The sequence below is a fragment of the Entelurus aequoreus genome, linkage group LG02 (assembly GCF_033978785.1).
Source record: "Entelurus aequoreus isolate RoL-2023_Sb linkage group LG02, RoL_Eaeq_v1.1, whole genome shotgun sequence".
Taxonomy (NCBI): domain Eukaryota; kingdom Metazoa; phylum Chordata; class Actinopteri; order Syngnathiformes; family Syngnathidae; genus Entelurus; species Entelurus aequoreus.
In genome coordinates, this window is record NC_084732.1 from 75,308,008 (window position 1) to 75,332,817 (window position 24,810).

General features: G+C 39.4%; 1 protein-coding gene across 8 annotated transcripts in view; it reads left to right on the plus strand.

Moving 5' to 3' along the window:
• The window catches only part of neo1a (neogenin 1a), a 434,693-nt gene that overhangs the window by 245,869 nt on the left and 164,014 nt on the right, over positions 1 to 24,810 (plus strand). For all 8 annotated transcript variants that reach the window (XM_062032365.1, XM_062032313.1, XM_062032347.1 and 5 more), the window contains exon 5: positions 735 to 871. In XM_062032365.1, coding sequence (XP_061888349.1) covers positions 735 to 871 — 137 coding nt within the window. The remainder of the gene's footprint in view (positions 1 to 734; positions 872 to 24,810) is intronic.

Genomic DNA, 24,810 nt, shown 5'->3' on the forward strand with positions numbered 1-24,810 from the left:
TGAAGCTATTAATACTGCAACCTCTGGCAAAACTGTACAATCACCAGTCTTGGGGGATGTGCTTTTAGTTTAAATTTGCAGAAAAAAAGCAGATAGCAGACATAACACATGACTATAATCATTTCAAATGGCAACTTTCTGGCTTTAAGAAACACTCAAATAAATCAAGAAAATAAATTAGTAAATGTATGTTTTCCTTGGTCTACCAGCATGTTTGCATTTTGCAACCTTCCCATGTTGTTTGTGCTTGGTCCACATTTTAGACACAGCTGACTAAGTACAATCAATCAATTTTTTAGTGAGGGTTTACCTTCTTGAATAAGTTTGATAATCCTTTCTTTGTTTCAATTGATATCTTTCGTGGAGCCATGATTCATGTCAATCCACCTGGTGCAACAGCTCTCGGAAGCTAATGAACACATTTAATCGAATCCTGGTGTGATTCCATAAATGTTTCCTCAGAATTCAGAGATTCCACATTTTCATTTTGTTTGATCCAATAATGAAACTCTTACTACCACAATTAAGTTTCTTGATTTCTGTTAAGCCAGTAAGTTACCATTTGAAATGACTATAGTTTTGGGTCATATCTGTTATCTGCTTTTTTTCTACAAAATTAAACAACTGAATGAACATCCTCCAAATCTGGTGATTATGTCAGTTTTCACTGGTCGTATAAAAAAAAGAACTGCCAGCAAAGTCTTGACTTTTTTTTTTTTTTTTTCTGTTTGCAGTGAGGGCCGAGTGGAATTGCTCGGCGGTGGCAGTCTTAAGATTTCCAATCTGACCAAAGACGACGATGGCATCTACACCTGTGTGGCTGACAACACCAACGCAACTATCGAAGCCCAGGCCCAACTCACTGTGCAAGGTAAATTCGACAAGCCAAAATATTTTCTCTCTATTCATTATATTTTAGTGGTCTGAAATGTTAGAACTAAGTGATCAGAGTATGAAGCAATGCAGTTCTACTCTACTGCAAATGACAACAATAAACATTGTTAAATACCTCTCTGACAGTAACTCAACATCGTGATAGTCGACTTCATTCACTGTTTTTGTTTACTTTGTAGCCAGTTCAGTTTTAGTTTTGTTCTGCATAGCTTTCCCTAAGCTTCAATGCCTTTTCTTAGGGACACTCACCTTTGTATATTTTTGGTTTAAGCATTAGACACCTTTTTTACCTGCACACTGCCTACCGCTGTTTCTGACATCTACAAAGCAATTAGCTACCGGCTGCCACCTACTGATATGGAAGAGTATTACACGGTTACTCTGCCGAGCTCTAGACAGCACCGACACTCAACAACAACACATCATTTACAGACTATAATTACTGGTTTGCAAAAAATATTTTTAACCCATATAGGTGAAATTAGATAATCTCCCACGACACACTAGTGTGCCGCGGGACATTGGTTGAAAAACACTGACGTACACCAACCAATCATTGATCGTTCACTGTATTTTCTACCACTGCAGTCGTAAGCCGGAATGGATTATCAAAAACCGTACTCATTACAGGAAAAGCTTAGTTGTTGGCAGGTATGCAGAAGTTGGCGTTGTACTTACTAGTTGGTCACTGGCACACATGTCGCTGGTGGCACTGGCAGACTCCATATTTACTTGTGTGTTGTTGTGGTGGGTGAGTGCAGTGGGTGAGAGACGACAAGCACATGTTGGAAGGAGGAAGGGAAGGGGTTTAATAGCTCGTGGGGTGTTGCGGGGGAGAACAAGGAACACAACAAATAAGCGGCGTTTGGTCATTTTAACGTGAAAAAAATCGATATTACAATATTTTCTTAATTCATATCTTGTTTAAAAATATATCGATATATCTTACAAACTCGATATATCGCCCAGCCCTAGTTTGAATGTGTTGAACACAAACTCTCTGATAACACGCTAGCTACTTTGATGTTTTTGATGAAAATATTCAGGCGGAAGAATGAGTGAATTTGTTTATATATTGGCCCACAGGTGACCCGATATATAATCAAGGGTCATAGTTAGAGATGTCCGATAATATCGGCCTGCCGATATTATAGGCCGATAAATGCTTTAGAATGTAATATCGGAAATGATCGGTATCGTTTTTTTTTATTATCGGTATCGTTTTTTTTGGGTTTTTTTGTTTTGTTTTTTTTAAATTAAATCAACATAAAAAACACAAGATACACTTACAATTAGTACACCAACCCAAAAAACCTCCCTCCCCCATTTACACTCATTCACACAAAAGGGTTGTTTCTTTCTGTTATTAATATTCTGGTTCCTACATTATATATCAATATATATCAATACAGTCTGCAAGGAATACAGAATACACATGATTGTGCGTGCTGCTGGTCCACTAATAGTACTAACCTTTAACAGTTAATTTTACTCATTTTCATTAATTACTAGTTTCTATGTAACTGTTTTTATATTGTTTTACTCTCTTTTTTATTCAAGAAAATGTTTTTAATTTATTTATCTTATTTTATTTTTATTTTTATTTTTAAAAAGGACCTTATGTTCACCATACCTGGTTGTCCAAATTAGGCGTAATAATGTGTTAATTCCACAACTGTATATATTGGTATCGGTTGATATCGGTATCGGTAATTAAGGGTTTGGTCAATATCAGAATATCGGATATCGGCAAAAAGCCATTATCGGACATCCCTAGTCATGGTTATTCATATCAACAAATATTGTTGGCCTGCTCTGTTGCTTTTTGTTTGAGCCCATCTCCACGCCGTGAGCCTGGACCAGTCTGGTGGTCTTACTATTAAGTTAAGTTAAAGTACCAATGATTGTCACACACACACTAGGTGTGGTGAAATTTGTCCTCTGCATTTGACCCATCCCCTTGTTCACCCCCTGGGAGGTGAGGGGAGCAGTGGGCGGCAGCAGTGCCGCGCCCGGGAATCATTTTTGGTGATTTATCCCCCAATTCCAACCCTTGATGCTTAGTGCCAAGCAGGGAGGTAATGGGTCCCATTTTTATAGTCTTTGGTATGACTCGGCCGGGGTTTGAACTCAATACCTGTCCAACACATTTTCTGCCCGGCTTACATCATTTGTACTTTGACAATTTCCCCAGCCCTATTTGGGGAAACACACAAATGTCCACTCTCCACCCGGCGTCACCATGGATAGCTTGTCAATGTGTGTGTCGCAGCTTCTTTTTGATGTTCTCTGTAAAGCAAGTAAACAATTTGGTGTGAAGCAACAACCGAATTGGGAAACATCCCAAGGCTCGCCGCCAATGTCATCGCATTTCACACATCTCTCTAGGACTCTAACCTTTTGCTCACAAATCCCCTCCTCTCCCCCTTCAACACCCTTTCATCATTTCCTGTCAGACACTGCGATTAAAGGAGACAGTAATGGAAAATTGGATCAGGTAGCAGGCGGACATTTCTGACTTTGCTGCCTTTGAGCTTTCAGATCTGCTGGGAGAAGTCCCTGAAATCCCTCATGTCGAATACCTGACCCGTGACCCGGCTCCAAAGTGACAGTACCGTCAAAATTGATCTCCGATATATTTTTGAAAGACATTAGTCAACACGCGGGCCAAATTTCTTTTTTTTTTTTTTAATCCAAATGAACAACGAAACACAGCCGTTGCATTGATTTGCTCCTTTGGCAACCAAGCAAAGATCAATGGATTCCCTCAAGAAATAACTCCTCTTGTAAATGAAACGCTTACAAATTAGTTTTCCAATGCTGACATGCTTAGCTTTTTTTTCATCTTTGGAATCGGATACATAATGTTAGCTCAGTACAGAACAAAAAAGTACTTTTTTTTTTTTTTTACCAGAAAATGTCCAAACTGAAGTTAGTTCAATTATTTCCTGCGTTTTTTTATGACTTGTACCAATTAACACATGAGTTGACAGGATTCGTTTGTTCAAGAGATGATGTGTCTGTTACCAGTGTCCCAATGCAACCTTTTCACTTCCGATACAATGTCGAGTTTTGGCTAATATCAATCCAATACGATATCAGAGCAAATCATGCACACTTGTACTGCCTATTTTGAATTCAGGGTCTCTACAAGTTTCAAAAAGTCAAATTAAAGCCTTTTTAGACTTTTTTTATGGGCATAATAAATCAAATTTATAGGACCCATTTCACCAGTACAAATAATATTTGTGTTTCATGTACTGTACATTAAAGGCCTACTGAAACCCACTACTACCGACCACGCAGTCTGATAGTTTATATATCAATGATGAAATCTTAACATTGCAACACATGCCAATACGGTCGGGTTAACTTATAAAGTGCAATTTTAAATTTCCCGCTAAATTTCCGGTTGAAAACGTCTATGTATGATGACGTATGCGCGTGACGTCAATCGTTGAAACGGAAGTATTCGGACCCATTGGATCCAATACAAAAAGCTCTGTTTTCATCTCAAAATTCCACAGTATTTTGGACATCTGTGTTGGTGAATTTTGATATATAGGTAACTACTTATTTTTGATCCCATCCTATACCAAAAATGAAGGAAACGGTGACCTTAAAACCGAACGATGATTATGGCGTACCGCCACACCACTAATATTAAAGTGTGACTAACACAGACTATGCCTGAAAAGCTTGTATCACACAACTAAATTATTATGGACAACTGTTTGCTGTGAGGAATTACGGCAATTTCACCCACAAGTTATCTTATTCCATATTTCTCTATTAATCACTTGAGCAGCATGACGGAGATAGTTAGAGCGTGTCGTATTGTGTTACGGCCAATCTTTCTCACTATCTTCTCCAGCCCAGCTCATGTAGTGTTTATGCCAGTGCCTGGCTCCTCCCACTACTCACTACTCACATCACATCCATCAGGCACACTTATGCTGTGACATTGCTGTGGCATCTCACCCTCCATTAGAGCCGCCGTGATAAATGAGGCCAGGGGAGACAGCAGCTTTTCATTATGGTCTTGCATGACGAGGACACCGCCCAGACCGTGTGTGGATGTGGAATAGAAATAGTTCATACACTAATATGTAGGTTTTCAGTTGTCTGCTGCTCAGGGTCAGTGTCCATCATTTATCATGTCCTCCTGTTAGCATGACATTGTGTGTGTGTGTGTGCGCGCGTGCATGCATGTAATATTTTTTTCCTGTTTATTAACTCTACTCTACTGACAAAAAAAAAAGCTTTATGACTACCCACATTTTAACCATTTACATTTAAGGCTGCAACAATTACCGTATTTTTCGGACTATAAGGCGCACTTAAAAATCCTTTCATTTTCTCAAAACTCGACGGTGCGCCTTATAACCCGGTGCGCCTAATTTACGGAATAATTTACTGACCTCGAAGCTATTTTATTTGGTACATGGTGAAATGAGAAGTGTGACCAGTAGATGGCTGTCACACATAAGACATACGTGTAGACTGCAATATGATTCAAGTAAACACAACAATTGTATATGTTCCATTGAAAATATAGAACATTACACACGGCGCTCAAAAATCTATTAAAATGTTTTAGTACGACTTTGGTAAGCTATGAAGCCGCACCGCTTGATGGATTGTACTGTGCTTCAACACACAAGTATTTTTATGGTGTGTGTTTAAGGTAAGACATATTATCTGGTGTTTTGTTTCACAATATTATGCAAAAGGGACTTTTCTTACCTTCTGGTACCTGCTGATCTGTATTTGGGATCTGCATAAGTCCTGAAAATTTGCGTGCGTCCGCCGTAGTCGATAAGCTTCTTCTTTTGCTCTATCTTCTTGTTATGGGACATTCATCCTCCGCTGTTGCCATTTCTAATATAAAGTAGTGTAAAGTTCTTATATCTGTCAGTAAACTCGCCATGAAAGCGCTAAAACATACAGGTGTAATGAGTTTACATTATTCACCCAAGGAACTTTAGTTATTAGAGAGTTCCGGTTGGACGTTTTTTTACGGGACACATTTCCGGTCTAGTTATTGCACTAGTGAGCCACGGATGAGGAGATGCTGCTCCGTTATTGATTGAAGTAAAGTATGAATGTCATTAAAACAGTTAGCTCCATCTTTTGACACTTCTTGCATGCTACACCGCTAGAACAAAGATGACGGTGAGAAGACGCTGCCGAAGGTGAGCCACATAAATAAGACCGCCCACAAAACGGCGCATCCGGAAGCGACTGTCAGAAAGCGGCTTGAAGATGATCTGTAAAACATAATCTATGCAACATTTTGACCAAAGAACCACCATTACATGTTATGTAGACCACAAGGAAGTGTTTTCCATTTATCAATCAATCAATCAATGCTTATTTATATAGCCCTAAATCACAAGTGTCTCAAAGGGCTGCACAAGCCACAACGACATCCTCGGTACAGAGCCCACATACGGGCAAGGAAAAACTCACCCCAGTTTAGATACATTTAGATAAAAAACAATAATATAATCTATAATCCTTTATAATCTGGTGCGCCCTATGGTCCGGAAAATATGGTAATTGATTAGTTTGATTAGGAAAAAAGCTTCAATTTATAATCTGTTGTTTTAATGAGTATAACAATACAATTTAAGGAATGAAAAATATATGTATGTAAAAATCTATTTTGAACTCATGTTAAAAGTGCAATTTCAATATTGATGATTTATTAGAGAAGAAGAATGAAGAAAGAAAATTATTTATCTCAACTATTTTTCCTGAAACACGCAATAAGTCTATAAAGTTTTTTTTATCCGATTACCCAATTAATTGGACAATCTAATTGATAGATTACTCGATTAGTAGAATCAGTGAAATCTGCTGTCCTCTTCTTATGACGTACAGGTATTTGCATGCCGTACTTTTCAGTGTCTAATTGGCAAAAATGGATTAAATGGGACAAAATGTTATGAATATATAAATATCTAAATAATTACTTACCGGTGCATATGTCAATAATTAATTATAATTTGTATTTAAATAGAGAATGTGTCATTAAATCTGTCATTAGTTTATGTAATATAAAATTAACTTTATATATGTAATAATTTCAATATTTAAGCTTATTTTTGAATCATTTAATCAGTTATTGATTTCAATATCCAATCATTGAATTGATTGTTTTACACCTCAGTCATTCATGAATTCATTTTATGTCAGTGGGCAGGTACTAACGCCTGATTGGTTATTAGGCACTTCCATTTGTTTCCTTCCCTCGCCAAAGTGCTCGCTAATGTGTGGTTTAGGGTTTTCTTTCTTTGTTTTTTATTGGGGTTTTTTTGTTGCTGCTTACGGCACAGGGGTGCGACCTGTCAAGCTCTGCTTCTTCCCACTCCTTTTGGACGGTTGATCCCTTGAGCAAAACGTGTGCTTGTGAAGTTTTGACATGTTTCCAATAGATACATTGAATTAAATTGAATTGAAAAATTGTTTCTGCCGGACCTTTTGACCGGAAAAGTGGCGAAATACTGGTTGATATCTTAGACTTAGACTTAGACAAACTTTATTGATCCACAAGGGAAATTGTTCCAAAAGTCAGAAAGTGCGGAAATAACTTAGACTTAGACTTCCTTTTATTGTCATTCAAATTAGAACTTTACAGAACAGATAAGGACAACATTTTGTTGCATTAGCTCGTTGTAGTGCAGGATAAAAGAGCAATAAGGTGCAGATATAGTGAAGTGAAGTGAATTATATTTATATAGCGCTTTACATAGTGAAACCCAATATCTAAGTTACATTTAAACCAGTGTGGGTGGCACTGGGAGCAGGTTGGTAAAGTGTCTTGCCCAAGAACACAACGGCAGTGACTAGGCTGGCGGAAGCGGGGATCGAACCCGGAACCCTCAAGTTGCTGGCACGGCCACTCTACCAACCGAGCTGTACCGCCCAACACATAAATAAATAGATTACTGTACAGTATCTGTAATAACTACGACAACTTCAATAAATATCTCTACTCTTAACTGCTACATACCCTGAGTCAGCAGATCTAACTTTCGCATACTCCGCAGGGTCTAAAAATATCTATAAAAATTTTTTTTGAATAAATATATACATGAATAAATAATATTTATAGTGACACATTTAATGACAAATGTATGTATTTAATTCAAATTATAATTAATTATGGACACATTTAATTACCGGTAATTATTATTATTTTTTGCTCCATTATAGTTGCACAAAATAAGGTCTATGAAGGCAAGCTTGGAAGAGTTTGTTGTGGAAAAACTTGAGAGCCGGACTCCGAAGCCCATCCAACATCTACGAGATGAACTAGAACAAAGTTGTCAAAGTCTTTTGTCCAAATGCTTATCAATATAGTGTGAAGTCGAGGGTTTTACAGAAATAATTGGGTCAAATGTTAGTCCAGGTAATATATGGATAGTACTTTAGACTATTTTAGGTGTCATCTGTGGTGTCACAGAGTGACGTATATTGGCAGAAATTAAGCTTTTCATTAGGCTATTCAAAGCAAACTCATCAGATAAAGAGCTCCACCCACAGACACACACCCTTTCCGTATCCACAGCGGGTGTTATCTCCAGCAGCAGGGAGGTGTCTGCCTGATTGTCAGCCACTGAACAGCCCGTGTAGAGTCATGTCTGCTATTCTTTTCAGATAAAGGTATATCTGCAACACACCAGGGCTTTTTTAAGTGGTGTTTGTCTCCGTCACAGTCAATTCTGCGATTGTATCGACTGATTGATTGACGCATTATTCCCCCACTCACTTTGCCCTTTTGTCTGCGCCATTATTCCATTTTCACAGTGCAGCAATGTGGGCTCGGGATGTTTAAAAAAGTTAATGTTTCAACTTCCAAAATGTTTACAAGTCGGAATAACACTGCATCACCCTTTACCTAAAGAAATAACAACTTTAATTTCAACCATGTTATCTCACACAGTCAACTGTGATGTAAAAATTAGATAAACATTAGAGTTTTATTTGGTTGAAGTAGAATTAAGGAAAGCAGTGGAAGCTCGATTTAGTGATTACATTTTTTATTATTATTATAGAGGTTTATTTGAAATAAGGACAGATACAAAAACATAGACACCTGAAACAGTTATCCAATGTATGCATCATAGTGTTTGTAGCCAAAGCTAATTCACAACACTTGTCCCCAACAACAACAACACAGATCCGACATCATTAAAATAGGAAAATAAAAAATAGAATAAGGCAAAAATGAGTCGATAATAATGATAATAGAAATAATACAGACAAAGTGCAAACTAGATAAAAGCCAATAATAATAATAACACAGACAAAGTGCAGACTAGATAAAAACCAATTAGTAAAAATTAGTCAAAACTAAACATGGGAACACGATTGTTGCTCAACTAGCCATAATTGTGTTTGTATACGTTTCAAAGTGTCAGGTAGAGAGTTCCATAGTTGTGGTCCTTTTATTGAAAAGGCAGTCTGGGCAAATTGGCTCTTGAACAGCGTTTGCGAATAGAAAAGTTTGTATATTGACGCAAACTTCTCCATAAGAAACAATGTAAATATGAATAATGGGTTCCATATGAACACCATTCAGTACCGTATATCAAACAAACATAACAATAGGGTGATGGATTAACTTGTTATTTAATAACAAAGCCCAAAAAACAACAACAAGCTAAACTGTCCTCCCATGCAGCCGCCCTGCCGACACACACACACACTGTCACCAGCCATGTGGTGCACTCACAGTTTGAAACCGCAAAAACTCATTAACTTTATCAACCAGGTTGCTATGATGATTAAGAATACAAAAAAAAATCCACTTTACCTTGTTAGTTGTTTTTCTTGGCGTGCACTGGAAGAGAGGGGCAAAGAGAAGTGTCGACAACGCTGTGGATATTCCTGGGAAATTTCTTTGGAGTCATATTGAGCTACAAAAATGTTATAAATGGGGGGGGGAAAAAACACATAAAAAAGCACACAAAGTAGCACAGTAGCTAACGACCGGAAATCGATGAGCCCACCTACAATGGATGTGCTGCCGGGCACAAAATGGCGTATAAAAGCATATTTTTATTCAGTCTGTGGTTCAGAAATGGAACAGTCGGTACATTGAGAGGTTCATAAATCAAGGTTCCACTGTACTTTTTTAGTTTTGGACAGTTTTCTCCTGCATTATATCATATGTTTTTATCTGATATATGGCTACCATTGAATCGTAAAACAGCGTCTTGACAAAAAACATAATACAGCTGTTAATTATGTTATTATTTATACTTCAACCAGCTGTCATATAACCTTCTTTAAAGTGCTCATTTGAGTCACCACTTGTCATTTAACCTTGTTTCTTTTGCATGTCTGCTTTTATGTAATTGATTCTATTTCTTTACCACCATTAAAGAGGTAACTCTACTGCAGTCATAATTATAGGAGGCATCTTTACTTAACCTTTTTTGTCCTTTTTCTTACTTTTTCCTACTTTATTCCTTTGTCACTGACTATGAAGCTGTGGTAATTTGTAATATCTTTCTTAAAAAGGCCTCCATGAAAACATTATATTATATGCTATTTCATAAAGTATAAAGGTATTTTTGTTATCATGCGTGAGCCAGAAGTCAATGAGCGACAATGAATAATGCATAAACAAAGCAATAACCTGACTTCACACAGGACACTGAACAATAAATAGCATCAAATATTTACAAAGAGCCATTTAAGAAGGCTGTAGCAGCAGGAACCGCTGACTTTATACATCTGTTTGCCCTCCAGTAGCCTAAATGTATCTGCACACACACTGCTGCTGCATGTCTTCATTACCAGCACCGCAGCATACAAAGACTGCTGGGGCCTGCTAATCCAAACATGGCTTTTAGCTCAGCCAGAGAACAAAAACACTGAGCTGCCTTTTTTTTTTGTTTGTTTCAAGGTGGTCATTTTTTAGTGCAGGGTTCAATGATTCCCTTGTCACTTTGAGTTTTTGCACCAGTTGCATGGAGTAGCTATTTGTGGAAAAGCACATTAGGGCATTTCAGCTCCTGCTTTGTGGCCTCGTGTGCATGCTTAGAGTAGTGTAGCAATTTTAAAAATGGCTTTGAGGACATTTAAAAAAAAAAAATCACTTTGTCACACTGTGGCTATTGGTTTCTATAGTCATGAATAAGGATGGGCGATATGGTTTAAAATGTACATCGCAATACAGTATATAGTTCAGCCTCCTGCGATAACGATATACACTATATTGCCAAAAGTATTTTGCCACCCATCCAAATGATCAGAATCAGGTGTCCTAATCACTTAGCCCGGCCACAGGTGTATAAAATCAAGCACTCACGCATGGAGACTGTTTCTACAAACATTTGTGAAAGAATGGGCCGCTCTGAGTGATTTCCAGCATGGAACTGTCATAGGATGCAACAAATCCAGTCGTGAAATTTCCTTGCTCCTAAATATTCCAAAGTCAACTGTCTGCTTTATTATGAGAAAAGTGAAGAGTTTGGGAACAACAGCAACTCAGCCACGAAGTGGTAGGCCACTTAAACTGACAGAGAGGGGTCAGAGGATGCTAATGCGAATAGTGCAAATACTTTCTGCACAGTCAGTTGATACAGAGCTCCAAACTTCATGTGACCTTCCAATTAGCCCACGTACAGTACGCAGAGAGCTTCACGGAATGGGTTTCCATGGCCGAGCAGCTGTATCTAAGCCATACATCACCAAGTCCAATGCAAAGCGTGGGATGCAGTGGGGTAAAGCACTGCATCCCACTACGCTACTACCAAGAATGTATCGGGGCGGGTGCAAAGAAAGGCAGCTGAAGAGTTTTTTCAAAGGACGAAGAATCATGGAAAAAAAACTTTTGAATGTCTCGGAGTTCATTCAAAACGCTCTGTGGATTGATGGAATGAGTTTTGAATCCGAGAAAAGAATGTTTGTGACCCGGCCAGAGGAAAGTTGCTATTGTTCTGGACTATCTTGCTAGATGTGCGGAAAGTTAATCAGTTTGGAGTGCACAAATTCAGCGTGAAGAGGTTTGTGTACGCTTTATTATTCGCCTTTGATATACAGTACAGGCCAAAAGTTTGGACACACCTTCTCATTCAGTGTGTTTTCCTTATTTTCATGACTATTTACATTGATGGATTGTACTGTACTTCAACACACAAGTGTTATTATGGTGTGTGTTTAAGGTAAGACATATTATCTGGCGTTTTGTTTCACAATATATGCAAAAGGGACTTTTCTTACCTTCTGGTACCTGCTGATCTGTATTTGGGATCTGCATAAGTCCTGAAAATTTGCGTGCGTCCGCCGTAGTCGATAAGCTTCTTCTTTTTCTCTATCTTCTTGTTATGGGACATTCATCCTCCGCTGTTGCCATTTCTAATATAAAGTAGTGTAAAGTTCTTACTTATATCTGTCAGTAAACTCGCCATGAAAGCGCTAAAACATACCGGTGTAGTGAGTTTACATTATTCACCCAAGGAACTTTAGTTATTAGAGAGTTCCGGTTGGACATTTTTTCACACTCTTGGCATTCTCTTGATGAGCTTCAAGAAGTAGTCACCTGAAGTGGTTTTCACTTCACATGTGTGCTTGAAGCTCATCGAGAGAATGCCATGAGTGTGCAAATCAGTAATCAGAGCAAAGGGTGGCTATTTTGAAGAAACTAGAATACAAAACATGTTTTCAGTTATTTCACCTTTTTTTGTTAAGTATAAAACTCCACATGTGTTCATTCATAGTTTTGATGCCTTCTGTGACAATCTACAACGTAAATAGTCATGAAAATAAAGAAAACGCATTGAATAAGGAGAAGGTGTGTCTGAACGTTTGGCCTGTATTGTACATGCTTCATTCTCTTTCATCTCATTCGTATTTTGTTCGGGAGTCCGGATTAAACCGGCATTTTACATTTCCTTAGCTACCTTCTTAAATCAATCTGTTTCTTTTTTTCTACCATCAATGCACTTCAAAATATTTCCTGTTCTTTTAATTTGTGAAGCAAATATAAACAGTCTTTTGTTGCTATGTTTTTAGTGAATGGTATTTGCTTCCGGGTTGTTCCCCGTGCGTTGAGACTGAAGCATGTGCGATACTAAGTTAAGTACCACTGATAGTCACACACACACACTAGGTGTGGTGAAATTACCCTCTGCATTTGACCCATCCCCTTGTTCCACACCCTGGGAGGTGAGGGGAGCAGTGTGCAGCAGCCGTGGCCGCGCTCGGGAAGGATTTAACCCCCAATTCCAACCCTTGATGCCGAGTGCCAGGCAGGGAGGTAATGGGTCCCATTTTTATAGTCTTTGGTATGACTCGGCCGGGGTTTGAACTCACGACCTACCGAAGGGTCCCCTCTTGCCACACAAACCCCCTCGAGAGATCTGGTTTCCAATCGCATAATCCAGGTGTGTTAGTCCGACTTTTAAAAAACCAAACACAGTCGGATTAAAGTGTTTCCACGGGTTGTGCGATGCTTATTTAGAGACAAAATATTGGAGAAATCGGACTAATTTAGCGCATGGACACGTACTGAGTGTGTCAACAATTATGATTATCCATACAATAACAATACTCCATCCATCCATCCATCCATCAATACTATCAATAACGATAGGATTAAAAGCATCATGGGTCAAATGTATATCGTACCAAGTAGTGTTATAATGATACCAATATTTTGGTACTGGTACCGGTACTAAAATTATTTCGATACTTTTCTGTACTTTAATAAATAAAGGGCACCACAAAAAATGTCATTATTGGCTTTATTTTAACAAAAAATATTAGGGTACATTAAACATATGTTTCTTATTGCAATTTAGTCCTCAAATAAAATAGGGAACATACTAGACAACTTGCCTTTTATTAGTAAGTAATTAAACAAAGGCTCCTATTTAGTATGCTGACATATGCAGTATCATTCTACTATTGTTTCAACATTATTCAGGACAAGTGGTAGAAAATGTATTATTAATCTACTTGTTCATTTACTGTTAATATCTGCTTACTTTCTCTTTTAACATGTTCTATCTACACTTCTGTTAAAATGTAATAATCACTTATTCTTCTGTTGTTTGATACTTTACATTACTTTTGGATGATACCACAAATTTGGGTATCAATCCGATACAAAGTAGTTACAGGATCATACATTGGTCATATTCAAAGTCCTCATGTGTCCAGGGACATATTTCCTGAGTTTATAAACATAATATACATTTCAAAAAAACGAAAGAAGATGTTGTGATGCCAAATAATATCGACGTAATTATAGTGGTATCGATTAGATACGTGCCTGTACTTAATATCATTACAGTGGATGTTAGGTGTAGATCCACCAATGGCGTTTGTTTACATTGTGATGCCGGTGAGCTACGGTGTGTAGTGAAGCATGTTTAGCTATTCCTCGTCCTGCAGGGATGATACTTGTAAGAAACTTACCTTATTTGTCGCCATAGAGGCGAAGATTAGTGATTTAGAAGGAGCTACAACTCTGCCGACGGCGATTGGACGTTTGCCGCTAGTTAGCTAGCCATGTCTTAAAGCAGTGGTCCCTAACCTTTTTGTAGCTGCGGACTGCTTGAAAATCTGTCCCACGGACCGGGGGGGGTATTTTTATTTTATTTTTTGTCATAAAGAAGTACAATCATTTGTGCTTACGGACTGTATCCCTGCAGACTGTATTGATCTATATTGACTAATTGTAAGTGTATCTTGTGTTTTTTATGTTGATTTAATTAAAAAAAAATATATATATATATATTATTTTTTATTTTTTTATTTCTTGTGCGGCCCGGTACCAATCGATCCACGGACCGGTAGTTGGGGACCACTCTCTTAAAGCACCTCTTCCTGAGGGCGTTTCAGTGTTATATCTTCACCTTTATCGTTAGTTTTTAAGCCAAAATGCGTCCGTTCTCCCTTTTCTGTCTACACACTGTGTCTGCTTGTAAGTACTCCGTGATTGTGCGCTGCCAAACATGCCTGTCTGCTCGTAAACCAGCAATGACACAACATGACTTTGACGCGGGCGCCGGAGGGTGCGGGATCCGTAAGTTTAATAGACGGTAGAGTACCGAAAATGATTCATTAGTATCGCGGTACTATACTAATACCGGTTGTGGAGGGAGGTGTGGCCTGTGGGCCTGCCGCGGAACGGGGTGTGCTAGGACCGGCCTCGAAGACAGCGACAAGTGCGTAGATGGCCCACGTGGGCCTTGTTATCTAATCACCTGTTGCCTTTATTAGCAGCAGCCGGAATGAGACACGTTGTTGGAGCTGGATTGGGAGCGAGAGCGTGAGACGGACGCAGAGAAAACATTTTGCTGGAAAGCAAAAGACTTGCACGATTTTATGAAAATAAAACAGTGTTGTAACCCTGATACGGGCTCTCGTGGCAGTATTTGGTGGTCTGAGGAACCCACTGGAGGGCAACCTCCACACCGGTATACCGTACAACACTAGTACCGAGTCTATAACGTGCAATCCTAGTCATGTCTACTTCCTTTTGTAAACAATAGCTCTCCCCCCCCCCTCTCATTAGTACAAATCAATTTAAATACAGCCATCAAAAGTGCACCCAGGGTCACTTAGTCCAATAGCTTCCAAATGTTTGCACTTCTTGAAAGAAAATAGTGCTTGCATGGCGGGAGGAGGGTGGGGGAATGAAGATGTAGCGATAGACGCGGAGTTGTAGGGAGATTAAGTGGCAGGAAAATGGGAGACCGAGTGGAGAAAAAGAGATGCAGAAAGATAAAGAAAGCTGCAGGCTAGCAGTCACCATTAAAATCCGACACTGGAAAATCTCACAGCAAGGCTGGAAAACACTTGCAAATGTAGTGGTTCCACAGATTGAGGCAGCATGGATGCGGGGAAGTGTCCACACACTTAAACAGGTGCTTCCACAAACAACACACACACACGCGGGTGGAATGCAAATAAGAAAAAAATCACCCACTTCCAAGCAGTTCTGCAGACACAAAAACAGCCGTATCAGTACCCAGATGCAATTTAATAGTATTCATTTCCACAGATGGCTCCACTTCCTGCACCAACCTCCACTCCCACCGCACACCCTCGCTCACTCTTAACCGTCTTTTCCCAGCATATTGCTTTCTATTTACGTTATGTAGATTTGCTGTCTGTTTCCCGTTGCACCGATCTGAAGAGATCGGTGTAACTTGAGCAACGCACCTTATGCAAGCACGGACTCGGTGGAGGAACACATATACCCTTTTGCACACCACACTGCAAAGGACTTTATTTACAGGCCACACGTCGCGCCCTGAGGCCAGCCTGCTGCACATTGGCAGAAAGACGGAGAGAGAGCGATGTGTACGGGAGATGACAGTGCTGCAGTATCCTCCCTGTCATTCACAGCGCTGCAAACTTTACTAACTCGACGCACTAAAATACGGATTTTGCTCATTTAATTGATAAAAAGTTGTTGTTTTTTCCAGTTGCAAATTATTTGCCACTTGATGAGAGTGCAAAAATTTAAAATATTTCAGATATATACTTATTTTTAGTCATTGACTAACCTTAAAGGCCTACTGAAATGAGATTTTCTTATTTAAACGGGGATAGCAGATCCATTCTATGTGTCATACTTGGTAATTTCGCGATATTGCCATATTTTTGCTGAAAGGATTTAGTAGAGAACATCGACGATAAAGTTCACAACTTTTGGTCGCTGATAAAAAAGCCTTGCCTGTACTGGAAGTAGCGTGACGTCACAGGTTGTGGAGCTCTTCACATCTGCACATTGTTTACAATCATGGCCACCAGCAGCGAGAGCGATTCGGACCGAGAAAGCGACGATTACCCCATTAATTTTAGCAAGGATGAAAGATTCGTGGATGAGGAAAGTGAGAGTGAAGGACTAGAGGGCAGTGGAAGCGATTCAGATAGGGAAGATGCTGTGAGAGGCGGGTGGGACCTGATATTCAGCTGGGAATGACTAAAACAGTAAATAAACACAAGACATATATATACTCTATTAGCCACAACACAACCAGGCTTATATTTAATATTCCACAAATTAATCCCACATAACAAACACCTCCCCCCTCCCGTCCATATAACCCGCCAATACAAATCAAACACACTCAATCGCACAGCCCAAAGTACCGTTCACCTCCGTAAAGTTCATACAGCACATATATTTCCCCAAAGTTACGTATGTGACATGCACATAGCGGCACGCACGTACGGGCAAGCGATCAAATGTTTGGAAGCCGCAGCTGCATACTCACGGTAGCGCGTGTCCAACTCAAAGTCCTCCTGGTAAGAGTTCTCCCAGTTCTCCACAGGCCAATGGTAAAGCTTGACTGTCATCTTCCGGGAATGTAAACAATGAAACACCGGCTACGACGTAGCCGCTAGGTGTTTGTGTTGCTGCAGCCGGCCGCTAATACACCGCTTCCCACCTACAGCTTTCTTCTTTGCTATCTCCATTGTTCATTAAACAAATTGCAAAAGATTCACCAACACAGATGTCCAGAATACTGTGGAATTTTGCGATAAGAACAGACGGCTTTATAGCTGGCCACAATGGTGTCCCAAAATGTCCGCTACAATCCGTGACGTCACGCACAAACGTCATCATACCGAGACGTTTTCAGCAGAATATTTTGCGGGAAATTTAAAATTGCACTTTGTAAGTTAACCCGGCCGTATTGGCATGTGTTGCAATGTTAAGATTTCATCATTGAAATATAAACTATCAGACTGCGTGGTCGGTAGTAGTGGGTTTCAGTAGGCCTTTAATTTTAGCATGAGTCATACACAATCTTTGTCCGTGTGGGCAGAGGCGTGACCGCTAGCTTACACACTCGGGTTGTTAACGATAAACAGATGCGACCGGATATCCGGTTTGTAGCCAGTTTGGCTACATCGGTTACAGCCCCCTCAATCGTTAAAGTACCCATGATTGTCTCACACACACACTAAGTGTGGCAAAATGATTCTCTGCATTTGACCCATCACCCTTGATCACCCCATGGGAGCTGAAGTGAGCAGCAGCAGTGGCCGCGCCCGGGAATCATTTTTGGTGATTTAACCCCCAATTCCAACCCTTGATGCTGAGTGTCAAGCAGGGAGGTAATGGGTCCCATTCGTATAGTCTTTGGTATGACTCGGCCGGGGTTTGAACTCACTACCTACCGATCTCAGAGCGGACACTCTAACCACTAGGCCACTGAGATTTGTAAGATTCAGCTGTGAATCCTTAGGTCAATAGAATGTAAACACATGACTATGGTTCAGCTGATGTTTTTTGTCTTTAAAACGACACGAGACCCAAGCTTTCAAAGAGTCACGCGCTTGTTACGTTAATTACAACTAGTGAAGTTGGCACGTTGTGTAATTCGTGAATAAAAAGAGAATACAATGATTTGCAAATGCTTTTCAACTTATATTCAATTGAATAGACTGCAAAGACAAGATATTTAATGTTCGAACTGAGAAACTTAATTTTCTTTTGCAAATAATCATTAACTTAGAATTGAATGGCAGCAGCACATTGCAAAAAAGTTGGCACAGGGGCATTAATACCACTGTGTTACATGACCTTTCCTTTTAACAACACTCAGTAAACGTTTGGGAACTGAGGAGACCAATTTTTGAAGCTTTTCATGTGGAATTATTTCCCATTCTTGCTTGATGTACAGCTTAAGTTGTTCAACAGTCCGGGGTCTCCGTTGTGGTATTTTACGCTTCATAATGTGCCACACATTTTCAATGGGAGACAGGTCTGGACTACAGGCAGGCCAGTCTAGTACCCGCACTCTTTTACTATGAAGCCACGCTGTTGTAACACATGGCTTGGCATTGTCTTGCTGAAATAAGCAGGGGCGTTGCTCCAAAACCTGTATGTACCTTTCAGCATTAATGGTGCCTTCACAGATGTGTAAGTTACCCATGCCTTGGGCACTAATACACCCCCATACCATCACAGATGCACTTTGCGCCTATAACAATCTGGATGGTTCTTTTCGTCTTTGTTCCGGAGGACACGACGTCCACAGTTTCCAAAAACAATTTGAAATGTGGACTCGTCAGACCACAGAACACTTTTTCCACTTTGCATCAGTCCATCTTAAATGAGTTCGGGCTAAGCGAAGCCGGCGGCGTTTCTGGGTGTTGTTGATAAATGGCTTTCACTTTGCATAGTAGAGTTTTAACTTGCACTTGTTCCTGAGCCCATGTGGTGATATTCTTTACACACTGATGTCGGTTTTTGATTCAGTACCACCTGAGGGATCCAAGGTCCAAATTGATTTCTCCAGATTCTCTGAACCTTTTGATGATATTACAGACCGTAGATGGTGAAATCCCTAAATTCCTTGCAATAACTCGTTGAGAAATGTTGTTCTTAAACTGTTGGACAATTTGCTCACGCATTTGTTCACAAAGGGGTGACCCTCGCCCCATCCTTGTTTGTGAATGACTGAGCATTTCATGGAAGCTGCTTTCATACCCAATCATGGCACCCACCTGTTCCCAATTAGCCTGTTCACCTGTGGGATGTTACAGAATAAGTGTTTGATGAGCATTCCTCAACTTTCTCAGTCTTTTTTGCCACTTGTGCCAGTTTTTTGAAGCATGTTGCAGCTATCAAATTCCAAATGAGCTAATATTTTCAAAAAATGAAGTTTTCCAGTTTGAACGTTAAGTATCTTGTATTTGCAGTCTATTCAATTGAATATACTGTAAGTTGTAAAGGATTTGCAAATCATTGTATTCTGTTTTTATTTACCATTTACACAACGTGCCAACTTCACTGGTTTAGGGGTTCATACATAACTGGATGAAAATAGGCGTAGGTAGATACATGGTCGGGGTCGTGCGACACTATCAATCAGTCGACAGTGTATCTTTAAAACAACTCGAGAGTCACGGCTGCCCTTTCCAAATAATTACGTGCAAGATGCGTAACGTCAACACCGCAGACATTCTCCGTGCTGTGGCGTCCGTCAATATTGTAACATCCCAAATGATGGCTGCTCAGACAAGATTCGCAGATTGTTTTTCTTTATTTCACAAAAATGCAATGTTCTCGTACAACGGGCTCAATCTCCGTGTCTCTTTTGTCGCCGCCACAACACACGTCACTTCCCATCCTTGTTCGGAAGTCCCGGGACAAAGCCATTGGCGAGAACCCGTAGACACCGACTTGACTTGACTGGTGGAAAATAAATATATTTGACATGTTTTACTTTATAAAACATCTTCGGGGATATATGTTGTGTTTTTAAAATGAGAAATAACTAGAATCATGTCACATTTATAGAATGTGCTTTTTTTATATATATTTGGAGATGAATGTGCCTATGGGTGTTCTCATTCATCAGATTAGTGTTATTCTCTTGGCATCCAACTGATCAGTTGTTTGAGAAGATGTTTGGCCTGTCATCCGAGTAGTTTTTATCAGTTCATGCTCATAGATTTAGCTTGTTGGACAGATCTCGTCTGAGCGCTTGGTGCCAAGGAGGAGGAGAGTATGCGCAGGAAGAAGTGCTTTTGTTCTTTTGTGATGTAAAAAATGATGTGTCTATAATCACGAAATAACACTTCCAAACATAAGGACAAGACAAAGTAAGACATCTAAAGGCAATCCACACAATAGCCAAAGTCATGACGTACTGCAGCTGCTGCTCGTGACTCCGCCCATCACTGGAAACCCTATAAAAAAATTAAATGAACAAAATTAAAAACATGTGAAACACACAAAGTAACATCATTTATTAATATGCTTTATGGGCACAAAAGAGCAATGGCTAAGATGGTATTTCTTAGTTGTACTAATCGTCCTGTGCTGCATTTGAAAATTAAAATACTTTACTTAGTACCTGTAACTCTAGCCTGTAGCCCAGGGGTGTCCTAACGTTTAGACTGGGAGGCCGAATTGGGCTAAAAAAAATTGGCTGGTGTGTGTGTGTGTGTGTGTGTGTGTGTGTGTGTGTGTGTGTGTGTGTGTGTGTGTGTGTGTGTGTGTGTGTGTGTGTGTGTGTGTGTGTGTTTACATGTTATAATAATATAATGTATGTATAATTAATAATTAATTAAGAATATGCGAAACTTCAACTCCTACATTGTTTTTTTCTGTGACAACCTCCTTAAAGCTTTGTATTCAATCAGAAATATCAAGCAGCTAAAAATCAAACATGGATAAGTGTGGAGAGAGTGTTTTGCATTTTCCCATCATGCCCTGCAATTGATTTAAATGGGTGTAATTTAGATTTTTTTCATGGTGATGGGACTTTTTTTTTAAATTATTATATCCACAAAGTTCAGTGAGCAGGTTGTGTTAAGTGTGACCATGTGTGTTGACCTTTTGTGATGGTTGAATTTTTTTTTTTTGCACCATGACTAGGAAAGGTTGTTTGGATTGGGTCATTTAAGTAAATGGGGTGATTGTAGTCAGGGAAATACACATCATGGTCACTTACCAAAGTTTATCTCATTGTCCACATCATTTTGTTAGATAATTTGTTTTTTTATGGCTGTGCGAAAATAGGCATGCTACATTTATGCAAATGAGGATTGATAGTTATTAACTAATTTGCAAAATGTGATTATTTTGATGAACATTCAAGCTGGTAATGTCAGCTACGCTCAGATGATATGCCATCCATTACGAAGAAATCTGATTTTTTTATTTTTTTTTAACTTTTGTCACTTTTTAAATGAGCATCATGTTGCCTGTTCTGTCCTCTCACCTTTGCAAAACATTAGAACACCAAACAGATGGTCTAAGGGTTTTTTAAGGTCAGGAAATAGACTCTGTATATTATGCCACGTCTCCCTTTTGCTTGGCTCTCGTAAATATGCTGCGATCAAATAACTCAGGGGGTTTTGAAAAGATCAATTACACCCAATTGTATCTCAGGCATCTCCTTGTCTCTCTGTGTGAGACTGAGCTCCTAGCTAATTAGCTCCAGTCAACATCACTTGACCTCTCAACCTGGTACTGTGATTAATAAAGTCAGAAACAGTTTCCATCCACCCACAACCACTAATATCAAATCAGCTGTCTAAAACACTGATGCTGATGGCAGCAGACTAGTGAACAGTGCTGGGCTTTATGAACAATTTCCTAATCATGATTCAATCCGTCCTTAAATGTTGAAAATGTCTCAACTTAACTTTTTTGTTTCTCTTCACCATAAAGAACTTTGAAGATTTTAAACATTCCATCACTGCAAAAAGTGAAAATGTGTTTAGTTCCTCTTGTAATTGAGCTATTGTGTCAAACATGTTCCCTTGGGGTTTAATAAAGTTTGTTTAAGTCTAAGTGCAAAACAATAAAAACAGTAAATACACTATATTGCGTAAAGCAGGAGGGTCCAAAGTGCGGCCCGGGGGCCATTTGCGGCCCGCAGCTAATTGTTTACCGGCCCGCCACACATTCTGGAAATGCTATTAAAAATAAACATTAAAAAAAAGTGGAATGAGGTGAAATCTAACTAGAAAAAGTTGCAATGTTGACACAAAGCTGCCATGTAGGCTGTTTTTATTTTCTGTTTTCTATCTTTATTTTTCTTTTTTTGCCATTGCTCCAAAAAAAATATAAAAATCAATGCTATAATGAATTATTGACCTATTCAAAGCTCCAATTATTTCAAATATTTCACTTTAAAATGTTTTATGTGGAAAATATTGCATATATTGTGTGGTTGCCATAGAAAAACATCAACGTTTTATTTGACAGAAGAGCATAAAACAAACAAAATAATAGTTCAAAAGTAAAATCGACAGATATATCTGAAGTTGATCTCGTCACTTAAGTGTTGAAAGTTTAAAAAACAACTAATAAAAATGTATCACTTTATGAGTGGGGCACCTTTTGGATCCCAAATATATTTGATGGGATTTTATTTATCTTTTCACTGTGATTACTCAAAAATAATAATGAATTAAAATCAATGGTGTCCTGCATTGTTGATCTTTTTAAGGCTCTAATTACTTCACATCAAACATTGCTTTCTGAATGTTTTGCGCAGTGGGGGAAATATTGCATATCTCAGTTTTATTATAAAAAACAAAGTTGTCTTTGACAGAAAAGGCATAATTTTAATAATAATAATAATAATAATAATTTTTTTGTTTTTGTTTGACTTTATATCAACCTGAAGTTGATATACTGTAGAGATTTACTTTTGATTGATTGATTGATTGAAAATGTTATTAGTAAATTGCACAGTACAGTACATATTCCGTACAATTGACCACTAAATGGTAACACCCGAATAAGTTTTTCAACTTGTTTAAGTCGGGGTCCACGTAAATCAATTCATGGTAAATTACTGTAAGCGTTAAATAAAAAAAGATAATAATAATTTGACTTGTTTTTAAAATTTTAATGACTTAGACCCTTTATGGTCCCCGGAAGCCCTAAAGGTAAAAAAACAAACAAAATCCATATATTTTGTTATGGTTTGAAAATGAAAAATATCAAAATGGCCCACGCATGCTTTAATTTTTCCGTGTGCGGCCCTCAGTGGAAAAAGTTTGGACACCCCTGGCGTAAAGTATTTGGCCACCTGCCTTGACTAGCATATGAAGTGCCATCCCATTCCTAACCCATAGGGTTCAATCTGATGTCGGTCCACGTTTTGCAGCTATTACTGCTTCAACTCTTCTGCGAAGGCTGTCCACAAGGTTGCGGAGTGTGTTTATAGGAATTTTCGACCAATCTTCCAAAAGCGCATTGGTGAGGTCACACACTGAAGTTGGTCGAGAAGGCCTGGCTCTCAGTCGCCGTTCTAATTCATCCCAAAAGTGTTCTATCGGGTTCAGGTCAGGACTCTGTGGAGGCCAGTCATGTTCATCCACACCAGACTCTGTCATTCATGTCTTTATCAAACTTGCTTTGTGCACTGGTGCACCGTCATGTTGGAAGAGGAAGGGGCCCGCTCCAAACTGTTCCCACAGGGTTGGGATCATGGAATTGTCCAAAATGTTTTGATATCCTGGAGCCTTCAAAGTTCCTTTCACTGGAACTAAAGGGCCATGCCCAACTCCTGAAAAACAACCCCACGCCATAATTCCTACTCCACCAAATTTCACACTCTGCACAATGCAGTCCGAAATGTACCGTTCTCCTGGCAACCTCCAAACCCAGACTCGTCCATCAGATTGCCAGATGGAAAAGCGTGATTCATCACTCCAAGGAGGGGGCTCCACTGCTCTAGAGTCCAGTGGTCCAATGCATCCCACGCTTTGCATTGGACTTGGTGATGTATGGCTTAGATGCAGCTGATCGGCCATGGAAACCTATTACATGAAACTCTCTGCGTACTGTGCGTGGGCTAATTGGAAGGTCACATGAAGTTTAGAGCTCTGTAGCAACTGACTGTGCAGAAAGTCTTTGCACTATGCGCTTCAGCATCCGCTGACCTCTCTGTCAGTTTACGTGGCCTACCACTTTGTGGCTGAGTTGCTGTTGTTCCCAAACTCTTCCATTTTCTTATAATAAAGCCGACAGTTGACTTTGGAATATTTAGGAGCGAAGAAATTTCACGACTGGATTTGTAGCACATGTGGCATCCTATGACAGTTCCACGCTGGAAATCACTGAGCTCCTGAGAGCGGCCCATTCTTTCACAAATGTTTGTAGAAACAGTCTCCATGCCTAAGTCCTTGATTTTATACACCTGTGGTCGGGCCAAGTGATTAGGACACCTGATTCTGATCATTTGGATGGGTGGCCAAATACTTTTGGCAATATAGTGTATGTAAGCAATTTTTCTAGTGGCCCTTATTTATTGTGAAGGCTGGAAGTGTGCTCTTGTTTTTTCGGAGCATTCGAGGATAGTACTGTGTACATACTTGCCAACCTTGAGACCTCCGAATTCGGGAGATGGGGGGAGGGGGGAGAGGTTGAGGTGTGGGGGTAGGGGGTAGCAGGGAGTG